The sequence below is a fragment of the Martes martes genome, assembly GCF_963455335.1.
Source record: "Martes martes genome assembly, chromosome: 12".
In the NCBI taxonomy this organism is placed as follows: Eukaryota; Metazoa; Chordata; class Mammalia; order Carnivora; family Mustelidae; genus Martes; species Martes martes.
This window is the reverse complement of record NC_137900.1, coordinates 89083215-89102743: the sequence shown is the minus strand read 5'-3', so window position 1 is coordinate 89102743 and position 19529 is coordinate 89083215. Positions and strand designations below refer to the sequence as shown.

At 53.1% G+C, this 19529-nt stretch overlaps 2 protein-coding genes across 2 annotated transcripts; one reads left to right on the top strand and one right to left on the bottom strand.

Moving 5' to 3' along the window:
* Window positions 1-481: 481 nt before the first annotated feature.
* COQ4 (coenzyme Q4) lies at window positions 482-8822 on the bottom strand. The gene is made up of 7 exons (XM_080820508.1): window positions 8469-8822; window positions 8263-8394; window positions 7051-7147; window positions 6414-6516; window positions 2141-2270; window positions 1566-1659; window positions 482-1062 (listed from the first exon to the last, which is right to left on the bottom strand). The coding sequence occupies exons 1-7, from the start codon at window positions 8536-8538 to the stop codon at window positions 888-890; spliced, it is 801 nt and encodes a 266-aa protein (XP_080676634.1). The 5' UTR covers window positions 8539-8822; the 3' UTR covers window positions 482-887.
* A 108-nt stretch (window positions 8823-8930) lies between these two features.
* TRUB2 (TruB pseudouridine synthase family member 2) lies at window positions 8931-18602 on the top strand. Its single transcript, XM_080819426.1, is given in 9 exon segments — window positions 8931-9083; window positions 9440-9571; window positions 11362-11436; window positions 12612-12673; window positions 13805-13886; window positions 16703-16775; window positions 17317-17453; window positions 18194-18426; window positions 18429-18602. Coding segments are annotated over 9 exon segments (948 nt in total). The 5' UTR covers window positions 8931-8974; the 3' UTR covers window positions 18474-18602.
* Window positions 18603-19529: the final 927 nt, after the last annotated feature.

Here is a 19529-nt window from a genome sequence, read left to right as displayed (position 1 = left end):
CTGAGACTGTGTCTGGTTCTAAATCCCCAGACAGGGCTAGCTGCTCCTGCCATGATCCTTTCACCCTGCCTGTCCCCACTTCTTGGCCCTGCCCCAGAGAAAATGCCCAGGTGCCATTCCAGAATGAACCAGCAGCCTCACAGGTGCCTCCTCACCTGTGAACACAGTTGCGATAATCGCTTTCTGCCTGGGGGGCCCTTTCTCTGAAGCCCTTCCAAAATCCTCGCAGGAACGCTAGGAAGTGGGTGTTGGTTCTCTTCCCCTTTTACTGATGATGAAATGGGCTGAGAGAAAGGGAACAAACTTGCCCTAAGTCCCTCTGCTGGAAAACGATGGAGGAATTAGGAATCGGAATCCCAGTCTGGCTGACTTCAGACCAAAGGAAAGAGGACACGTTGCTGAAGCTCAGGCTGGAGGGGATGTGTGCCCCGGGGCTCGAGCCATGGGCAGCACGGGGCAAAGGCAGGAGAAGCGGACACTTGGTCTGATGGCAGACTTTATTCAGACAGTGGAGACCTGCCCGTCTCAGGTCTTTGGAACTGGTAGAGCCCTTCCTCCTGGAGGACACCAAGCCTGGTGCTCAGAAAACCCTCGTTGGCAAGGACGGGTCCAGAAGAGGAGCAGTGGACCTGAGACACCCCAGCATCAGGCTGGATGATAGATTCTCGCTCACACCCGGTGCTCTTTGGGCAGCTTCTGGCTCTCCTGGGAGCCCTGCTGCTCTGCCTCCTCCCTCCCGGGTGGTCCTCAAAGCCACTCATCAGTGGTTATGACAAATTATGACAAAGGATGTCCGAGGGTCAGTGTTCAAAGGAAAGGAACAAAGGTAATGGCCAAACAGTCCTCTGCCCCTAGGGAAGGTGGGGGTGTGGGCAGCGGCTCAGGGCCTATGCCAGGCCCCTGATATGCACGCTGGGGGGGTCTGTGATGCCCAGCTCCTCCCGTAGAGCCCTCAGGGGCTGCTCCCAGCGCCGCTCGTAGTACAGGTTGAGGACACACGGGGCTCTGCGCCCATTCTGAACTGCCCATGGGATGAGCTCTGAAACCAGCACTCTCAGGCTCCTGTGGGGCAGCAGAGGAAGAAAGACATAAGGGCAACAGGGCCGGGTGTGCTGTATGCCCAGAAGTTGATGTGCATTTTCTGCCTTCAAAAACACCTTAAAAGGAAGGTAGTTATTATCCCCATCAGCAGATGAGGAAACGGAAACTCAGGTAAAATCTTGTGCCCAAAGCCACACATTTTGAATATGCCAAAGCCCAGATTTAAACAAGGGCTACCTAACTCCAGGAACCAACACTGGATTTGCGACCCCCTCCCCCATTCCATGTTCTGACCCAACACTGAGGCCTGGCCCAGGAGACCCTAGAGTCCTGTGAAACATCAAGGCTTCCCTCATTGCCCTGGAGACCCTGCGCCAGGCCAGCTGCACCCTCCTGCCCCGATCTTTCTACCCGGGTTTCCTGGAGGACCACTGGGGCTGCTCGGGAAGGCTGCATGCTTGTCCCTTTCCCAGAGCCCCGCTCCTCTGAGCTCTCCCTCAACCCCTCGCCACCTGAGCACTTACTGGGCACTGAGTCGGATCGGTCCAAAGAGGGCACCCAGGATGCACATGGGCAGGCCGGTCTGGACAGCCTCAAACCACTTCACCACGATCTCCCCTGGGGGCAGGGCGAGGGACGGGGTGGGAGGTGAGGAGAGGCCATGGTGCTCCCGCCAGGACAGAGCAAAGCATCTGCTCCTCTTTGCTCTCTCTCGTGCCCAGTCCTGGCCCCTGCTGGGCTTTGGGTGAAGGAGAGGGTCCAAGAAAGAGCAGGAGATAAGGGCTAGGAAGGAAGCTTGGGCTCAGAGTGCAGAGGACTCCAAAAGCCAGGCTGAGAAGTCCAGGGTGGTTCCTATAGGCCGTAGGAGGTGTGGCGGGTTTGAGAGCAGGGAGCCCAATGCTTGGATGCTGCATCGGCTCAGGAACCACAGAGGCAGTGGAATGGAGAGCGGACGCATGGCACAGATGCTACCAAGATGTTCAGAAAGCAGAAAATGAGGCACTGAGCCAGCTGACTGGTGGGTGTCAGACCCAGGTGGACAAGCTGGCTAGCACCCCATTTCCCCCCCGCCCCAGGGCTGCCAGGGGTCACCACTCACCCAGGATGTTGGTGGGCATCCCCAGCAGGGTGTGGAGCATGTCGTGGATCTCCCGGTACCGCTGGATCACATAGGCCAGCTCCTCGTCATCCACGAATCGGGTGGGTGCTCGGGTATCTGGGGAGACCCTCTGACAACCGTGAACCTCCCCTAGATCTCTTCCCAACTGTTCCCAAGGCCAAACTAGCCAGCCTCTCCTTGACTGTCAATCACTCCCACCAAACTCATACCATGGATGATTTCTGCCTACACGGGGCAACAGGGGACGAGTACCCGGGTAGGGAACATAGTGGCAGACACCCCCATGGCCTACCCTGACACACATAATGTCCAAGCCTGTTGGCATTTATGGCAAAACAGCTCCAGGCAGTAGGGGGAAGCGATGGGTGCTTAAGGGGATAAGGTTTCAGTTTTACAAGACAGAAAAACTCTGGAGGTTGGTTTCACAGCAATGTGAATATATTTAACACTACTGAACTGTCCGCTTGAGATGGTTAAGATGATAACTCTTTTTTTTTCTTTTTCTTTAAGGTAAACTCTACCCCCAGCGTGGGGCTTGAACTCACAACCCTGAGATCAAGAGTCACACACTCCTCTGACTGGGCCAGCCAGGCCCCCCCTGAGATGACAACTCTTATGTTAAAACCATTATTGTGGTTTCTTTTAACCACAAGTAGAAATAAAATGGGGAGAAAAAGGAAAAAATAATTTTCCAAGGCCCCTGATACTTCCTATTTTAAAGATTTAATTTTGGGGGCGGGGGCGGTGCCTGGGTGGCTCAATTGGTTGAGCATCTGCCTTGGGCTCAGGTCATAATCCTGGGGTCCTGGGATCGAGTCCTACATGGGCTCCCTGCTCAGTGGGGAGTCTGCTGCTCCCTCACCCAAATAAATAAAATTTATTTATATATTTGAGAGAGAGAGAGAGAGAGAGAGATGGCGGGTGCACACGCGAGGAGAGACAGAGGGAGAGGGAGAATCCCAAATAGACTCCGTGCTAAGTGTGGAACCCAATGCAGGGCTCGATCCCAGGACCCTGAGATCACAACCTGAGCCAAAACCAAGGTCAGACACTTAAAGGACTGTGCCACCCAGGTGTCCCTAATTTTTTTAAGTAATCTCTACACCCAACAGGGGGGCTTGAACTCATAAACCCAAGATCAAGAGTCACATTTTCCACCGACTGAGCGAGCCAGGTGCCCCAGCCCCGATCCTTCACATGAGCTTTTCCCAGCCTAGGGTGCTCGCCCCCACCACCCGCAGCTTCACCTTGACAATGCCTACCTGTCCTTTCTTTCTTTCTTTTTTTTTTTTTCTTAAAGATTTTACTTATTTGACAGAGAGAGAGAGATCACAAGTAGGCTAAGAGAGAGGGGGAAGCAGGCTCCCCGCTGAGCAGAGAGCCTGATGCGGGCCTTGATCCCCGGATCCAGAGATCACGATCTGAGTCGAAGGCAGAGGCTGAACCCACTGAGCCACCCAGGCGCTCCCCACCTGTCCTTTCTGACTTGCCTTAAGTGTCCCCACTGCAGGGAGGCAGTCCATGACCCTCAGACTGCTCAGGTCCACATTATCGTCTCTTACAGTGTTCCATGCCTTGTGATGTGCAGTGCACATGCCCCTCTTCTAGACTCGGACTTTCCACCACAGCAGCCACTCACCCCACGTGGCCACCGAGTCTGGAAATGTGACAGCTCCAACCTAGCTATGCTGTGGTAGGCATCAAATGCACACCGGGTTTCGAAGACTTGGTGTGAAGAGAACAATGAAATCTCAGTAATTCAGAAATAGCGATTACATGTTGAAATGACAGTATTGTCAGTACGCTGGGTTAAAAAAAAAATAGGCTACTAACATGTTTCTTTTTGCTTTTACTGAAGTGACTAACAGCTTGGAAGTGACCTATCGGCTTGTGGTTCGCTTTCTGTGAGCACTGCTGTAGCGGCCTTTCGGCTGCCCACGACTGCTGGCTGCTTTGTTCACTGCTGTACTGCCAGGGACTTTTCTGACCCCAGGAAGGGATGTCAACTGTCTCTCTGTGACACACCCACTGCCTCTCTGAGTCCTCAGCAGCACCCATGCAGAACGGGAGCAGCCTAGTGTTCCTGTTCCCCAAGCATGGTGTCAGCCTGTCTAGAGCCCAAAGGATTTGGTGGTTTCATTGCTTTCGGGCTGCTGGCTCAGTGCCTTCATCTGTGCTCTGTGATCTCACTGGGTCCTGGTTCCTAATTTCTTCTCCAGGGAGTTCTACATGCCGTGTGAAGCTGAGGGTGATCAGAGTGACAGCAGTGACATTTACGGAGTACCTACTATGTGCCAGCACTCTATGATGTCCTTTACATATGTCATCATAAGGCTTCCTCGCAATCATCTGGGGATAGACACTTTAGGACCCTCAGTTAAAGATAAGAAAGATGAGGTTCAGAGAAGTTGAGTGAGTTGCCCAACATCACACAGCTAAGCAAGTGGCTGAATCAGGATTTGAAACAAAGTCAACTGGATTCCAAAGCCAACAGCCTTAACATCCATTAATTATAAGCCACGCAAGTGCCCTGGAAGATAAACATTAGGTCCCCTGCCTTCAGATAAGGACTAGGAAGCTCAAAGAGGTCAAATGATCTGCCCAGGGCCATAAAGCTGAGAAGAGAGGTAGGATTCTAATTCAGGCTACTCTTAACTCTAGAGCCCAGGTCCATAATCTTGATGCCACAAGATGACCATACCCCCCCACCAATGACAGCCTCAGAGAGGGTGGCCTTACCTTGAACTCTGATCTCAACCTCTGCTGGGACAAAGGTGTTCCTTCACATTCTGTGGGCTGCTGGTTTCAGTGCCCTACAAGTGTCACAATCGCTATGGCTATTATCACAACTAATGCTGAGACTGGGCAGGGTGCCCAGGGAGGCCCTGGCCGTCCCATCCCCTCCACGGCAACGAGAGGAAAGGCTCTGGGGACTTCAGAAGAAGGCGGCCACCCTGGTGGGTTTCCCATGGATGAAGTAACTTGCTTCCTGGTGAAATCTGAGGAGATGGTGGGAAATGGGGTAGGAGCAAGTGTCGGAGAGTATGGGGAGCAAATTATTATCTCAGGGACAAATAATCTTCTAGAGCAGTAGCTTCTTAACCGCCCCCTGGGGGATATTTGCCATGTCTGCAGAGATTCATGGCTGTCGTGACTTAGTGGGAATGCTACCCGCAGCCATGGAGAGAGGCCAGGGATGTAGCCAACCATCCCGGAAAGCACCGGGCAGCCCCTACAAACAGAGAATTATCTGTTTCTGGGGCGCCTGGGTTAAGCATCTGCCTTTGGCTCGGGTCAGGATCTCAGGTTCCTGGCACCGAGTCCCGCGTCGAGCTCCCAGCTCAGTGGGGGACCTGCTTCTCCTTTTCCCTCTCGTTCCCCCCCAACTCGTGCTCTCTCTCGTTCTCTCAAGTACATTCACTGTATCTCAATTACTGAGAACAGTGTTGTAGATTCCAAGTAGTCAATAAATATTTGACCTGAATTTTTATATGAAATTTTTTCTTCTATTACTTGATTTCCTCCCCAAACCAGAGTATTAGTGGCACAAGAGCAGGACTTTGTCTAGTTCACCATTCTATCCCTAGCTCCTGGAACGATGGGTGGCACATGGCAGATCCTGAACGCGTGATGAGTTCCTCAGGATTTGGGACTCTCTCCTCCCTGCCTGGGGCAGAGACTGCCACAACCTGTCATACCCTGGGGAAAGCACTGTCTCTGAAACAGGGGGACGTAATACAGCAGATAAAAGCATGATCTGGGGACGCCTGACTGGCTTAGTCAGTGGAGCACGCAACTTTTGATCTCGGGGCTGTGAGTTCAAGCCCCACACTGGGTATAGAGACAGACTTAAAAATAAAATCTTAAAAAAAAAAAAAAGGCAGTAAGTGAGTATGAATTCATACTGGCTGTATAGAATCACCAAGTTGCTTAAGGGCTCTGAGCCTCATTTCTTCACCTATTAAAGGGGATAATAATAGGACATACTCAACAGGGAGGGTCAAGCATGAACCTTCTTGCTGGGAGGGTTCAGCAAGATCAGGTATGAGCCTGGCAACTGACACCCAGTAAGCGGCTATTAGATACTGGCCAGTACTATTGCTTGGACGACAAAGCCTTGGGACAAGAGACAAAAAGCACACCTGGCCACGGTGGCCACTCAGGACTCCTCTTCCTCAGGATGTCACTCCCATGCCCTTCTCTGCCTTTCCCAGGGATTGCCAAATGCACAGAAGCTGGAAACTAAACTCACATTAACATCCAGGAAACGGAGATACTCTTGGCCAAGGGAGCCCTCAGGCAGACTACGGAGCTTGTCTAGGTCAAGGGTGGACAGTGAGATCCGGGGACGCTCCCTGCAAGGCAGAAGGCACGACTTAGGTACTGGGAGGGCAGCTGCAAAGGCAGGTGAGAGGTCCAGCTAGAGCAAGGGTATGGGAGGCGAAGCAGCAGAGAGCAACAAAGGGGCCACAAATCCTACTGCAGCACCTGCTTCTAGCCAGGACGGTGGCAGGGACTGAGGAGACCACCACAAGCTAAGGTCATGGTTCCGGCCTGCAGGGGCATAATCGCAGGAGCAAGCAAGCCTCAGGTGTGATCCAGGTACTCACAAAGGGCACTGCAGGGGCAGGGGTTATAGCTAGCCTGTTATGGGATCTAAGGGAAGGCAGAGGGCTCTATGGTGCGATCTAGGCTGAGGCCACCACATTGCACTACCCACAGGTCATCATAGTGTATATATGAATGGCAACCATGGAGCTGGGCAGTGCCCACCATGTGCACATGGCCAGGACATCAAGAAGAGCTCCCTAGAGGAATACAGTGTGACTCCAGAGAGGTCAGGATCCCCAGAGAATGTCCCCAGCCCCCCAGGTACAGCTGGGACCTACTGCAGGATCTCGGCACCCTCTGGATCCTTCCTCATCTGGTCTCTGAGGACCTTCAGGGCACAGTGTCCTGTGGTCTCCCCTAGAACTGCGACCATGTCTAAAAGCAAAGAAATGGGGACAAATGGAAGATATGATCTTAGGTAAGTTACTGGACCTGGCCTGAGCCTGTCTCCTACATGATAAACCAAAAACTTATCTCTTAGTTACAAGGATGCACGTTAAACATTTAGCAAATCACGTGGCACACAGTAAGGGCTCAACGTATGTACCTATCATCATTATCATTGTTATTAATCTAACGGGCTGAGATGGCTCTGGTTAGGACAGCACTCAAGTTTATAAGTCACTTTTACACCCATTATTACAACAGAATATCATGCCTCCATTGATCACAGGCTTTGAAATCAAGAGTGCTAGGTTTGGGTTTAGGTACAATCCCTGTCTAAGTGAACTTGTGCAAAATGCTTCACATTTCCAAGCCTCAGGGTACTAATGTATGAAATGTGGAGAACACCCTTCTTAGAGGGTTAATGTGAAAAATCAAGAACCTCGTGCAAATAAAACATTTAGTTCAGGGAGCAGTTGGCATATGGGGTCAGTGAACAATTAGCACCGTCATTTCTATTCGTAGAAGAAATAATACTTTCCAGACTTAGAATCCTGAGAATGAGAAAACTACTGTAGAACCCAAAGATGTTCCAGTCATACATCCAGCAAACATTTATTGAGCATCTGCTATGTGCCAGGCACAACCTAAAATACTTCTGAGAACAGTGCAACAGGGCAGTCGGGGTGTCTGACCTTATAAACTTGAATATTTAGTAGAATGTTATAATTTGATGTATGTTATAACGCACTTTGTAAATCATCTATTTAGTCCACGGGTTTCTCAATGTGGCTGGTTGACAGAATCTTCCGGTAGGTGGTTATTTTTAAAAATAACTTTAAAAATGCTGGCCCTTCCCTCCCCTGCCCAGGCTCGGGCTGATTCCGACTGAGCTCAGGGTGGGACTCGGGCATCTGCCTTTTTGTGAACCTTGCGCGTGGTGATGGGATGCAGCCAGGTTTGGGAACCCAGACCTAGTCTATTCTCCAGTTACCCCTAGGGGGCGGGTAGAGGAAGGGGCCGGCACCTGCCCAGGTTCCCCAGGCCAAGGGCGCGCGCCTAGCCCCCGCTGCCCTCCCGGGAGCGTCGGACGCGGGCGACCTTACCGTGGCGGTACGGGTTATAGAGAGCCATTCCCGCCGAGCCGGCGGCCAGGAGCGCCTTCTGCAGCGGGGAGGTGGGGATGTGCCCGGGGTAGAGCAGGCCGGCGCCATGGCGCACGCCTCGGAGCGGCACATCTACTGGGCGAGGAAAAGGCCGCGGTCAGAAGAGCCCCGCACCCCAGGCCTCCCTTCCCGCCTCCGCCACTTGCCTGCAGCCGGTCCCCGGGGGCCGCCGAGCGCGCGGAGAGGGCGCAGGGCCGAGCGCAGCAGCGTCGCCATGGCAGCGGGCACCCGCCGGCGGCCGCGGGAAGGGGCGCGGGCAGCGCCGAAGCTGCAAACCTCTCCGGCCGCGGAGCGCCCAGAAGGGCCTTTGAGGGAGGAAAAATCGTAGCACGGACAGGAGAGGGCCCTATCGCTCAGTATGAGAAGGAAACCCAGGCGACCTGTCTACCATCTATTCCCACCGAAGCAAAACTCTCCCCATTTCCCCTCACTCCCAGAAAGGGTCCCCAAGTGATCCCCGCTCGGGGTTCAGCGTCGGGCCCTACTGTCCTCTCTTCCGCGCGTTTTCCCCGAGGCCAATAAGACGTGAACCTCTTCCGGCTAAGAAACATGGCGGCACCCATGGTCCCGACCACATTTGGGAGAGGGACCGTACGGCACTTCCGTTTCGGGTGCAGCTATTTCACCAGTCGGCGACGCGCGGGCAGCGGGCATGGGGTCCCGCGGCCTGGCGCGGCTGCACGGGCTCTTCGCGGTCTACAAGCCCCCAGGGCTAAAATGGAAGCACGTGAGGGACACCGTGGAGCTGCAGCTTCTGAAGGGTGAGCCCCTCGAAGCAGACCCACGATCCTGCTCCTGTTCTCCCGAGGGTCCATCTCTGCTTCCGATCCTCCCGGCAAAATGAAGTCATGTGACCCAGTCCTCTGGGCCGAGCGCTTTCCTAATCAAGGAGTCAGTACACTCCGTTATTCCTCACTTTCCCCTGCGTTCAGCTGGCTAAACAGTATTGTCTGGTGTCATAGGTAATAGAGTCATATTTTGAACCCGCGCCTGTTTCTTAACTGCTGCTGTTCGCTACATCGTGGACTTTCTCTTCCACATCTCCGTACCTCCCGGTCTCACCTGCCCCAGGTGTCTGGACAGAACTGACCTGATGTCTTGACCTTTGTGTACTCAGGTGTCAATGCTGGGAAGGCTCCCGCTCCTGAGCAGCGTGTTCGTTTCCTGCTGGGCCCCGTGGGGGACGGTGAAGAGAAGGCGCTTACTCTCACCGCCACCAGTGTGCCCACCCTCACCAACCATCCGCTGGGTAAGGCACATTGAGGCAGGGGCCTGGGTGTCATTTCCCAGGCAGTCTGTGCTCAGAGTCACTGTCCCTGTCCGTGCTCAGACTCTTGTCTTTTGAAAGGCCACAGCGGGGATGAAGGGTTTATTTGACCGGGAATAGGCAAATTTTCCTGCAAAAGGTCCAGATAGCAAATATTTTAGGCTTTGCAGGCCAGATTCTGCCGTTGTAGTGCAAAGAACCCGTAGGCAATATGGAATGCAGTGAGCCTGGCTGTGTTCCAATAGAACTTTATTTATGGAAAGTGACATTTGAGTTTCATATAATTTTCCTATGTCACAAAATATTATTTTCTTGATTTTAGGGGGATCATTGAAAAATGAAAAAAAAAATTTAACTCGTGGGCCATTGAAAAAACAGGCTTGAGGATTTGGCTTGGACTGTAGCTTGCTGGCCCTTTTAACTGTGCTGGGATTCCAGATGGGAATTGAGACTCTCAGGTAGAAGTCCTAAGGCGGGACTTTGGGTCTCTTGGGAAAGAGTGACTTTTTTATTTTTTTAAAGATTTTGTTTATTTATTTGGCAGAGATCACAAGTAGGCAGAGAGGCAGGCAGAGAGAGAAGGGGAAGCAGGGTCCCCGCCAAGCAGAGAGCCCGATGCGGGGCTCGATCCCAGGACCCTGGGATCATGACCTGAGCTGAAGGCAGAGGCTTTAACCCACTGAGCCACCCAGGCACCCCAAGAGTGACTTTTTTAGTCAGCAAAGCTGCCCAAGAATGGAACTAGTTGTAATGAGCTCCCTGTTACTAGACAAGAATAGGAAAACTGAGGGATTCAGCCAGAAACTACTAAAATCCCTTTGGCAGTGATATTTGGTGACTCTACAGTATAACAGTAACAAGTATGTACTGAGAATCTCTCCTGTACTAGATACCATGTTAAGCTTTTACCAAGTACCATTTCATTAAATCTTCACCACCATATGAGGTGGGTCCGGTTCTCATTTCACAAATGAGGAAACTGAGGCTCAGTGTTGACATTAAATAACAAAGCCTGGATTCAGTAGGCACTTAACCATCCCGTATCCTTCCCCCGGATACCTCTTGTTCTGTGGAAGTGTATATGCTTCTGGCTCATTCCTACATACGTTCTTTTTTTTTTTTTTTTTAATAGCGTCATTGAGGTATAATTGATGCACATTTTAAAAAATGTTTTTATTTTAATTTTTTTTAAAGATTTGGTTTATTTATTAGAGAGTGTGAGCAGGGGGAGAGGCAGAGGGAGAAGCCAGACTCCCTGCTGAGCAAGAAGCCCAGTGTGGGACTGGATCCTAGGACCCTGGGATCATGATCTGAGCCGAAGGCAGACGCTTAACCAACTGAGCCACCCAGGCATCCCTCATTAGTTATTTCCTGAGCACCTGGTGAGTTCTGGGCTTAGGGTTAGAACTTGGGGCCCATACCCCGCCTTCAGGAACTTTCCAGCTCCATTTTCTTACCGGGGTGACCAGGACTGTCCTTCTGCTGCAGCTGAGTAGGAAAGTTGCGTCCCAGTGTTCTGCCTAGTCCCCTCAAAGCCTCTCACCGGGGGAGCAATGATAGGCAGAGTAACAGGCCCTTTTTCTGGAGTTAGGGAACTGAGGAAATGGTTCTAGGCCCCAGATTCTGCCGTGGGGAAGCCTGAGAGTCCAAACTGCTCTTCGTTTGGGCTCCATGAGGCTACATCCTAGGAATGAAGCCATGATGTAGGCTGAAGTCATCCTGGAGGCTGGATCCAGCAATCCAGGGAGCAAAGGGACCCTGTTTGTTTCTAGTCTGTGGACCAGCACTCACCAGCCTGAAGATTGGCGTGGGACACCGTCTGGATGCCCAAGCATCTGGGGTGCTTGGTAGGTGATGTGGTGAGCCCGGGGGTGCAGTGGTACAGTCTTGGGAGAAGACCCTGGGAGTGGGGGGAGGTGAGGGGTTGGGGGCGAGTTACCATGAACCCCGCCCACTTCCAGCCTGACAGCCATTGCCTGCCACTGCCTGCCTTCCCTGCTTCCTGCCCCAAGTCTGGTCAGCTAGTAGAAGGGGGGATGTCGTAATTGTCCACCTTTATCAAGTGATGTCTGCGTGTCACATGCAGTATGAAGCCCTTTACACACGTGTTTTCATGACAACCTTATTAGGTAGGTAGTTTATGATTTTCACGAAGAAAAGAAGGGTCCAGGAGCTTAGGTGACTGGGTGTGGGTCACATGGCTAGTGACCGCCCCTGGTCCAGGGAGCAAAAACTGTCATCACTTGTGTGGGGTAGCCAAGCGCGTGACTCTGGCCCCACTGGCCAGGGTCTGAACGTTGCTGGGGCTGGACACACAAAGCCCTGAGTCATGAGCCATCTGTGTCCCTAGGGTCAGGCGGTGGCCACATCCTCCATGCGCGGGAGTCCCAGCCCCCTTGTCTCGCTTCCTGGGGCACAGGCAGGCCGACATGATCTCATGCTCCCTCTCCCTGTCCTCCCGCTCCAGGAGTGAATGGAGGGTCATTCTCTCCTTCAGCCAGAGGGAGAAACAGGCAGGAAGAGGCAGGGAGCGGCCACAATGCCCCTTTATTGGGCCCTTCCTTTATGCTTACTACTTCCTGCGCATTGCCTCAGTGTTCACAACACACACAGTGATCAGACAGTATCTTGTATCCCCATTTTACAGATGGGGAGCCTGAGGCCCAAGGAGGCTAATGGACATGCTTAGAGCCACCCCAGATTTGAGGGCAGGTCTGTGTGACTGAGCCACTGGTGTGTTTCTTTTGAGTGGATCAGAACTCCCTGGGGCACTTACTAAGGATCGAAGCCCCTCCCCTCCATGAGTCAGAGTCAGTATAAATGGGCGGGCCCCGAAACCTACATTTTCATATCTTCCCCAGGGGAGCTCACTTGCTCCCTGTAGAAGAAACTGTCCTTGTGCTCTGGCTGGCTTTAGTAGCATCGGAGATGGAAGTATGTGGGTGGTGGTTGTGGGGGCTGGAGGTCCCAGGGCAACGGGAAGGGGGGAGGCAGGTGTGAGATCAGCCTGGGTGTGTTCCAGTGCTCGGCGTGGGACATGGACGCAGACTTCTCACCAGCATGTACAACGCTCACCTCACCAAGGTATGGGGGCGCTGCGGACAGCTCATTCAGCCCCCGGTCCTTTCCCTGGGGCTCACTGGCAGGAAATCTGAAGCTGAGAGGACTCCATGGGGTAACACACGGCCCGGTGCTGGAGGAGACTGTAGGGATAGCGTGGTAATGACCTCTAGCCTTACAGCATACCGTCCGCTCTGTGCTGAGCACTGCACGTGGATTCCCTCATGGGTGCCTCACCACTTCCCCACAAAGTGGGATCTGCTGTTCACCCAACTCACCGATGAGACCACTGAGGCACAGAGAGGGGATGTCATTTGCTCAGGGTCGCGTAGCCTGTAAGGAACAGAACTGCGATTTGCACCTGGATCTGTCCAACCCCAGAGCCTGATCGTGACACCACTCCGTCCCCGCCCCCCCCCCCCCAAAACTGAGAGGTGGACGTCACCATCCAGGCATCAGGGAGCTTGTCTCTGGGCTGGGGCCGTGTGGAGTCTGGCACCATGAGTGGGGACAGAGGTGCTGTGTTAGGGAGCCTCCATTTTTAACGGTTAAGAGCACAGATTCTGGAGCCAGATGGCTTCCTTTTGAAACCGACTTCTGCCCCTCTGCCAGCTGTGGGTCCCTGGGTGGATGACTTAACATCCGTGTTCCTCCATTTCCTCATCTGTAAAATGGGAGTGCTAATAGTACCTCCTCTCTAGGGTCCCTCTGAAGTTTAAGTTACATGCACTGTACTTAGCACAGTCACTGGCGCATGGTAAATGCTCCGTAAATTATTATCGCTGCTTCTGTCATCACTTCTGTGTGGCAGAGGCTGCTAGCCACACAGATCGTATTTGGAGGCTGGGGAGAAGCCAACCGGGTTGTGAAGTTGTCAGGTCTCGTTAGAGAGGAGAGACGTGGAGGCACGGGGTGGTCACCGCCCTTTGTGGGCAGGTGCTTGCTGTCAAAGGGGAGTCTGGCACCCTTCCTGGGGGGGACAGTGGGGTGGCTGGGTGGGGGCTGAGTGCCTGGCTCCCTGCGAGGAGACCTGAGGACCCCCCATCTGCAGCCTGTCTAGAAGGTCGGGGGTGGGAGCTGCTGGGCGCACCTCCCTCCTCGGTGCTAAGGGTGAGCAGGGACTCTGAGCACATCTTTCCTTCCCTGCCCCTGCAGGATTACACAGTACGGGGCCTCCTGGGCAAAGCCACAGATGACTTCTGCGACGAGGGGCGGCTGGTAGAGAAGTCAACATACGGTGAGAGCCCGCAGGAGTCCAGGGCGGTGGGAGGAGAGCGGCTGTGGCTGCCTTCGCGCTTGCTCTGCCTTCCCCACCCCCACGCCGGCCACGCAGGTCCTGCCAACTCCAGCACGCTCAGGCTGGCTGTTGGGGGCCTCCGGGCACATCGTTCTATCTTGTAGGTACAATTGCCCTGTGCTCCCTCTGCCTCCCGGCCTGGCACAAATGTCACCTCCCCAGGGAATCTCCTCTAACCCCAGATGAACTAGATGGGCTCTGAGAACAGGAACCAACTAATGATGAGTGATTTCTTAAAGTTTATTTATTAGAGACAGAGAGTGGGAGGAAGGGCAGACGCGGCAAGGGAGAGAGAATCTCAAGCAGACTCCACGCTCAGGGTGCAGAGCTCGATGCGGGGCTCCATCCCATGACCCCGCGATCATGACCTGAGCCAAAATCAGGAGTTAGATGCTCGACTGACTGAGCCACCCAGGTGCCCCATGATTAGTGATTATTTATTATCTGTTTTCCCACCCCACACTGTCCCGGTGGGAGCAGGGACCATGTCATTCCATGCCTGTGGTTACACGCAGTGCAGAGCCTGGGACATGGGAGGTGGCAGGGGGGTAGGTAGGTGGATGGATGGATGGTTGAATGGCTCATTCTTCACTTCTTACACTCCCAATGTTCTAACACTTTCTATAAGATCAATTATGGGTTTTTTTTGTTTTGTTTTAGATTTTATTTGTTTGACAGAGAGAGAGCACAAGTAGGCAGAGTGGCAGACAGAGAAAGAGGGAGAAGCAGACTCCCTGCTGAGCGAAGAACCGGATGCAGGGCTTGATCTCGAGACCCTGGGATTGTGACCTGAGCCGAAGGCAGAAGATTAACCAACTGAGCCGCCCAGACGCCCCCAATTACATTTTTTTATTTGACAGATGTTTTTGGGCACCAGCCATGGGCCAGGCTCTTGAGGGGCAGATATATGACCCAGATATATGACCCAGACCCAGATGGGGTCCCCAGGCTCAGTGAACTCAGTCTAGCAGGGACAGGTGACACGCCTCTGCATCTTCAGCATAGGATTAAGACCGTGGCAGAGTAACACTATGTCATCTGTACGGGTGGGTGTGTCAGCATCCAAAACACGTCCAGAAACAGTTACCAAGTTGACAGATTGGGAAGAAGCGGAAATTTGGAGGAGGGGAGATGCTTGTTAATGCTGAGCTAAATTTCTTTCTTTTTTCTTTTCTTTTAAGGTTTTATTTATTCATTTATTTATTTGAGAGGGGGAGAGAGAGAGAGGGATGTGCATTCAGGGAGAAGGGGCAAAGGGAGATGATCTTAAGCAGGCTCCATACTGAGCGTGGAGCCCGGTACAGGGCTTGATGTCACAACCCTGAGATCTCGACCTCAGCAGAAATCAAGAGTTGGATACTTAACCCACTGAGCTGCCCGGGTGCCCCCTGATCTAAATCTTAAAGAAGAGGGGTGCCTACTTAAGATCCTCTCCCTCTCCCCCTTCTTCCTGTATGCACGTGCTTGCTCTCTCAAATAAATCTTGTAAAAAAAAATTTTTTTTTTTGGTTTGGTTTCCTTTTTTTTTTTTTTTTTAAATTTTACTTATTTGACAGAGAGAGAGATCACAAGTAGGCAGAGAGGCAGGCAGAGAGAGAGGGAAGCAGGCTCTCTGCTGAGCAGAGAGCCCGACTTGGGGCTCCATCCCAGGACCCTGAGATCATGACCTGAGCTGAAGGCAGAGTCTTAACCCAGTGAGCCACCCAGGTGCCCCTAAAAACGTGTTTCTTAAAGAAGAACCGTATGTCAATTATATAACTAAAAAGTAATGTGAAAACCAAAGTAAATTAAAAAAAATTTTTTAAAATTTATCTGAGAGAGAGAAAAAGAGCACAAGCAGGAGGAGCTGCAGGCAGAGGGAGAAGCAGGCTCCCCATTGAGCAGGGAGCCCGATGTGGGTCTCGATCCTGGGACCCTGGGACCATGCCCTAAGCTGAAGGCAGACACTTGACCGACTAAGCCACCCCGACGTCCCAAACCAAAGCAAATTAAATGCTGGGCAGAAACCCAAGGGCAGAGCAGCAGGAGGCAGGATAAAGAAGTGACATGCTCCAGGAGGGCTTTCTGGAGGAGGCTGCATTTGAGTTGGGCTGTCAAGAAGGAGGGAGGAGGCAGTCATAGTGGGTCCATTTCAGGTAGGACAGCAGCATGAAGAAAGCCAGACAGAGGAGATAAGAGGTCTAGGCCCTTCATGAGCTGGCAGGCCTTTGGTCACCACACCTGTGCTCAGAACTCTGGCCCAGCTGGGCCCCAGGGTCAGCCTCCTAGCATTCTGTGAGAATCCCCAGGCTCAGCTGCTGCCTGCCCTAGTCACTCAGTGGGACCAGCAGGCAGAGCCTCTTGCCATCTGTGTCTACGTTCAGACAGATGGCACTCTCCCTCCCAGGGTCCCTGGCATAAAAAAAAAAACCAGACTGGGGCTCAGGGGACCTGGCTTAGAATGTTGGATAAGCCATAGTACGGCTTTGAGCCTCCTTAACCGAAGAAAGTATTCTTAAGTTGGAGTCTGTGAGCCCCTTAAAATTGTCCTCACAATGCTGAGTTGAAGCATAACTTTCTGAGAAGAGGGTCCTGGGCTTTCCTAAGAGTTTCAAAGGACTCTCAAGCCCCTGAGCGGGACCCCTGGGACCAGAGGATGCCCCGGGGCCCCTCCAGGTTCCAAGGATGGGGCTGGTTTGAGGGAAGGGAGTATGCCAGTTTGTTGTGGCCTGTCCTCGGCAGGCACTTGGGCGCTGACCATCCCCCGGCTTTTCCAGATCATGTGACCAGAGAGAAGCTGGACCGAATCCTGGCCCTGATCCAGGGTTCCCATCAGAAGGCCCTGGTGATGTAAGTGGGGCCCCATCCACACTCTGCTGAAAGGGGCCCTTGAAGGGGTTCTGGGAGAGTAAGAAGTGAGAAGTGCCCACTGGGCTCCCTGTAGGCTCCGCCCACCCTGGGGCAGATTCTAAGGACTTTTCTTTTTGGAGCCAGAAAGCAGACATGGACCAGCCCCTGCTTCCACAGCAGCCAGAAGTGTTTCTTTGTGCCAGGCCAGCCCCTGGGGAGGCCAGGGGGGATCAAGAGACCCCAGCTAGCCTCAGTAAGAGTTTATGATTTAGTGGAGAGGGAAGCCGGGAACCCAGATCACATGACCTAGAGCCAGTGGGCAGGAGCAGGCACAATGCCCTAGACTGGAAGCTAGGGAGACTGCAGAGGAGGCCAGAGCCTGCGTTTAGGGATTGGAGGGGACAGAGAAGAGGGCACTGGAGGGGCAGGGAAGATGGAAAGTGAAGGAAAAGCTTCAGGAAAGCTCTTCATGAGCGGGGCAGGGCCAGGGGTAAACTGGGCCCGGCTCCCCATCCCACGCCAGCCTTCTTCTGATCCTCAGGTACTCCAGCCTGGACTTGCAGACCCAGGAGGCCTATGAGATGGCTGTGAGAGGCTTGATCCGGCCCGTGAACAAGTCCCCGATGCTGGTAACGGCCATCCAGTGCATCCACTTCGCGCCTCCAGAATTCCTCATACGTAAGTTGCCCCAGGAAGTTGGAGCATGAGACGGGGCTCCTGGGTTTGGGGAGTCACTGTGGAATGCCCTTGCAGAGGCCAGCCCATGCCCGCTCTGGTGTCTGCTGGCTATGGCACCAGCGGCCAGCTGCCTTCTCGGTCTTGGCCCATCACAGAGCACACAGACCAAATCCTGTCCTATCTGCTGCCAAGTTAGCTTTGACGCCTTAGCGAGCAAGTTTATACTTAGTGGTTCATTTCCAGTGTGTCCCAATGTTTCAAGTTGCCGTGGGCCATCAGATAGCGCCTTCACCTCCCCAGTCCCACCCAGCTCAGCCCCTCCCTCCTTCCTTCTCCCTCCTCCTTACTCATAAGGGCTCCTTGAGTGCTGAGCAGGGCTCCCAATGATAAGCACCTTGAGTGCATTATCTCTTAAGATTCCTCACCACCCATTTACAGATGAGCCTTGAGTCTTAGACTAGAGCTGCCTTCTGGAAGTTAACCTGTGCACAAATCCCCTGGAGGTGTTGGGGGATGGGGAGCAAACTCTGATACTGCAGGTCTGGGTGGAACCCAAGGCTCTGCACATCTAATCAACCTTCAGGGCTGGCCTCTGGGCTGTGCTTTGAATAGCAAAGCCCAGGAGAGCTTGGTCATCGGTTAAGGTGATCACATAGCCAAGAGGTATCACCGTGCCAATCTAGATCAGATAACCGGAGGCTGTGCGCCCAGCCTTTGGATCTGTTGTGTGTCCCTGACAGAGGTGCAGTGCATGCATGAGACACAGAAGCAGCTGAGAAGGCTGGTGCATGAGATCGGCCTGGAGCTGAAGACCACCGCCGTCTGCTCCCAAGTGCGGCGCACACGGGATGGCTTTTTCACCCTAGACGATGCCCTCCTGAGGACCCATTGGGACTTACATAGCATCCAGGATGCCATCCAGGCTGCAGCTCCCCGGGTGGCCGCAGAGTTGGAGAAGAGCTTGGGGCCAGGGCTGGGCACCCAGCAGCTTCAGGGTCTAGCCCGGCCCTGGGACTCTAGGGGGCCGAGCTCTGCCTTGGGGCTGGAAAACTGTGCTGGGCATTGACAGACCCCGCGGCTGGCGGGACAGTGGATGGCTAAGAACTGTTCATGAGCTGGAACAGATAACTGTGGAATGCAAGAGTAAGGGAAGCTTTTCTACATTTGACAGAAAATTCTGAAACTGTAAGAAAGAAGGTCAACAGACTTGACCCCATGGAAAAGGAAAAACTTTTCCTATGGAGGAACAGATGATAAATGATAAGACAGATCAAAATACTTGTAATACGTTTAAGAATGAATACCCAGGGATGCCTGGGTGGCTCAGTGGGTTAAGCGGCTGCCTTCCACTCAGGTCATGATCCCAGCGTCCTGGGATCAAGTCCCACATCGGGCTCCTTGCTCAGCGGGGAGCCTGCATCTCCCTCTGCCTCTGCCTGTGTTCACTCTGAGAAATAAATAAATTAAATATTTTAAAAAATTGGGGGCGCCTGAGTGACTCAGTGGGTTGAGGCCTCTGCCTTTGGCTCGGGTTGTGGTCCAGGGGTCCTGGGGTCAGGCCCTGCATTGGGCTCTCTGCTCGGCGGGGAGCCTGCTTCTTCCACTTTCTCTGCCTGCCTCTCTGCCTACTTGTGATCTCTCTCTGTCAAATAAATTAAAAAAAAAAAAAAAAAAAGAATGAATATCTAGGGGCACCTGGGTGGCTCAGTCAAGCTCAGGTCATGAGCTCAGGGTTCTGGGACTGAGTCCCATATGCGGGGGGGGAGGCGGGGTGTGAGGCGGGCAGTGTGCTTCTCCCTCTTACTCTGGCCCCTGTCCTGCTCCTGTGCACATGCACATACACTCTCTCAAATAAGTAAATAAAATCTTAAAAAAAAAAAAAGTCCATAATATATAAAGAGTTCTTTAAAAACAATAAGAAAAAGGGGCACCTGGGTGGCTCAGTTGGTTAAGTGTCTGCCCTCAGCTCAGGTCGTGATCCCAGGGGCATGAGATCAAGTCCCACATTGGACTCCCTGCTCAGCAGAAAGCCTGCTTCTCCCTCTGCCTCTGCTGCTCCCTCTGCTTCTGTTCTTT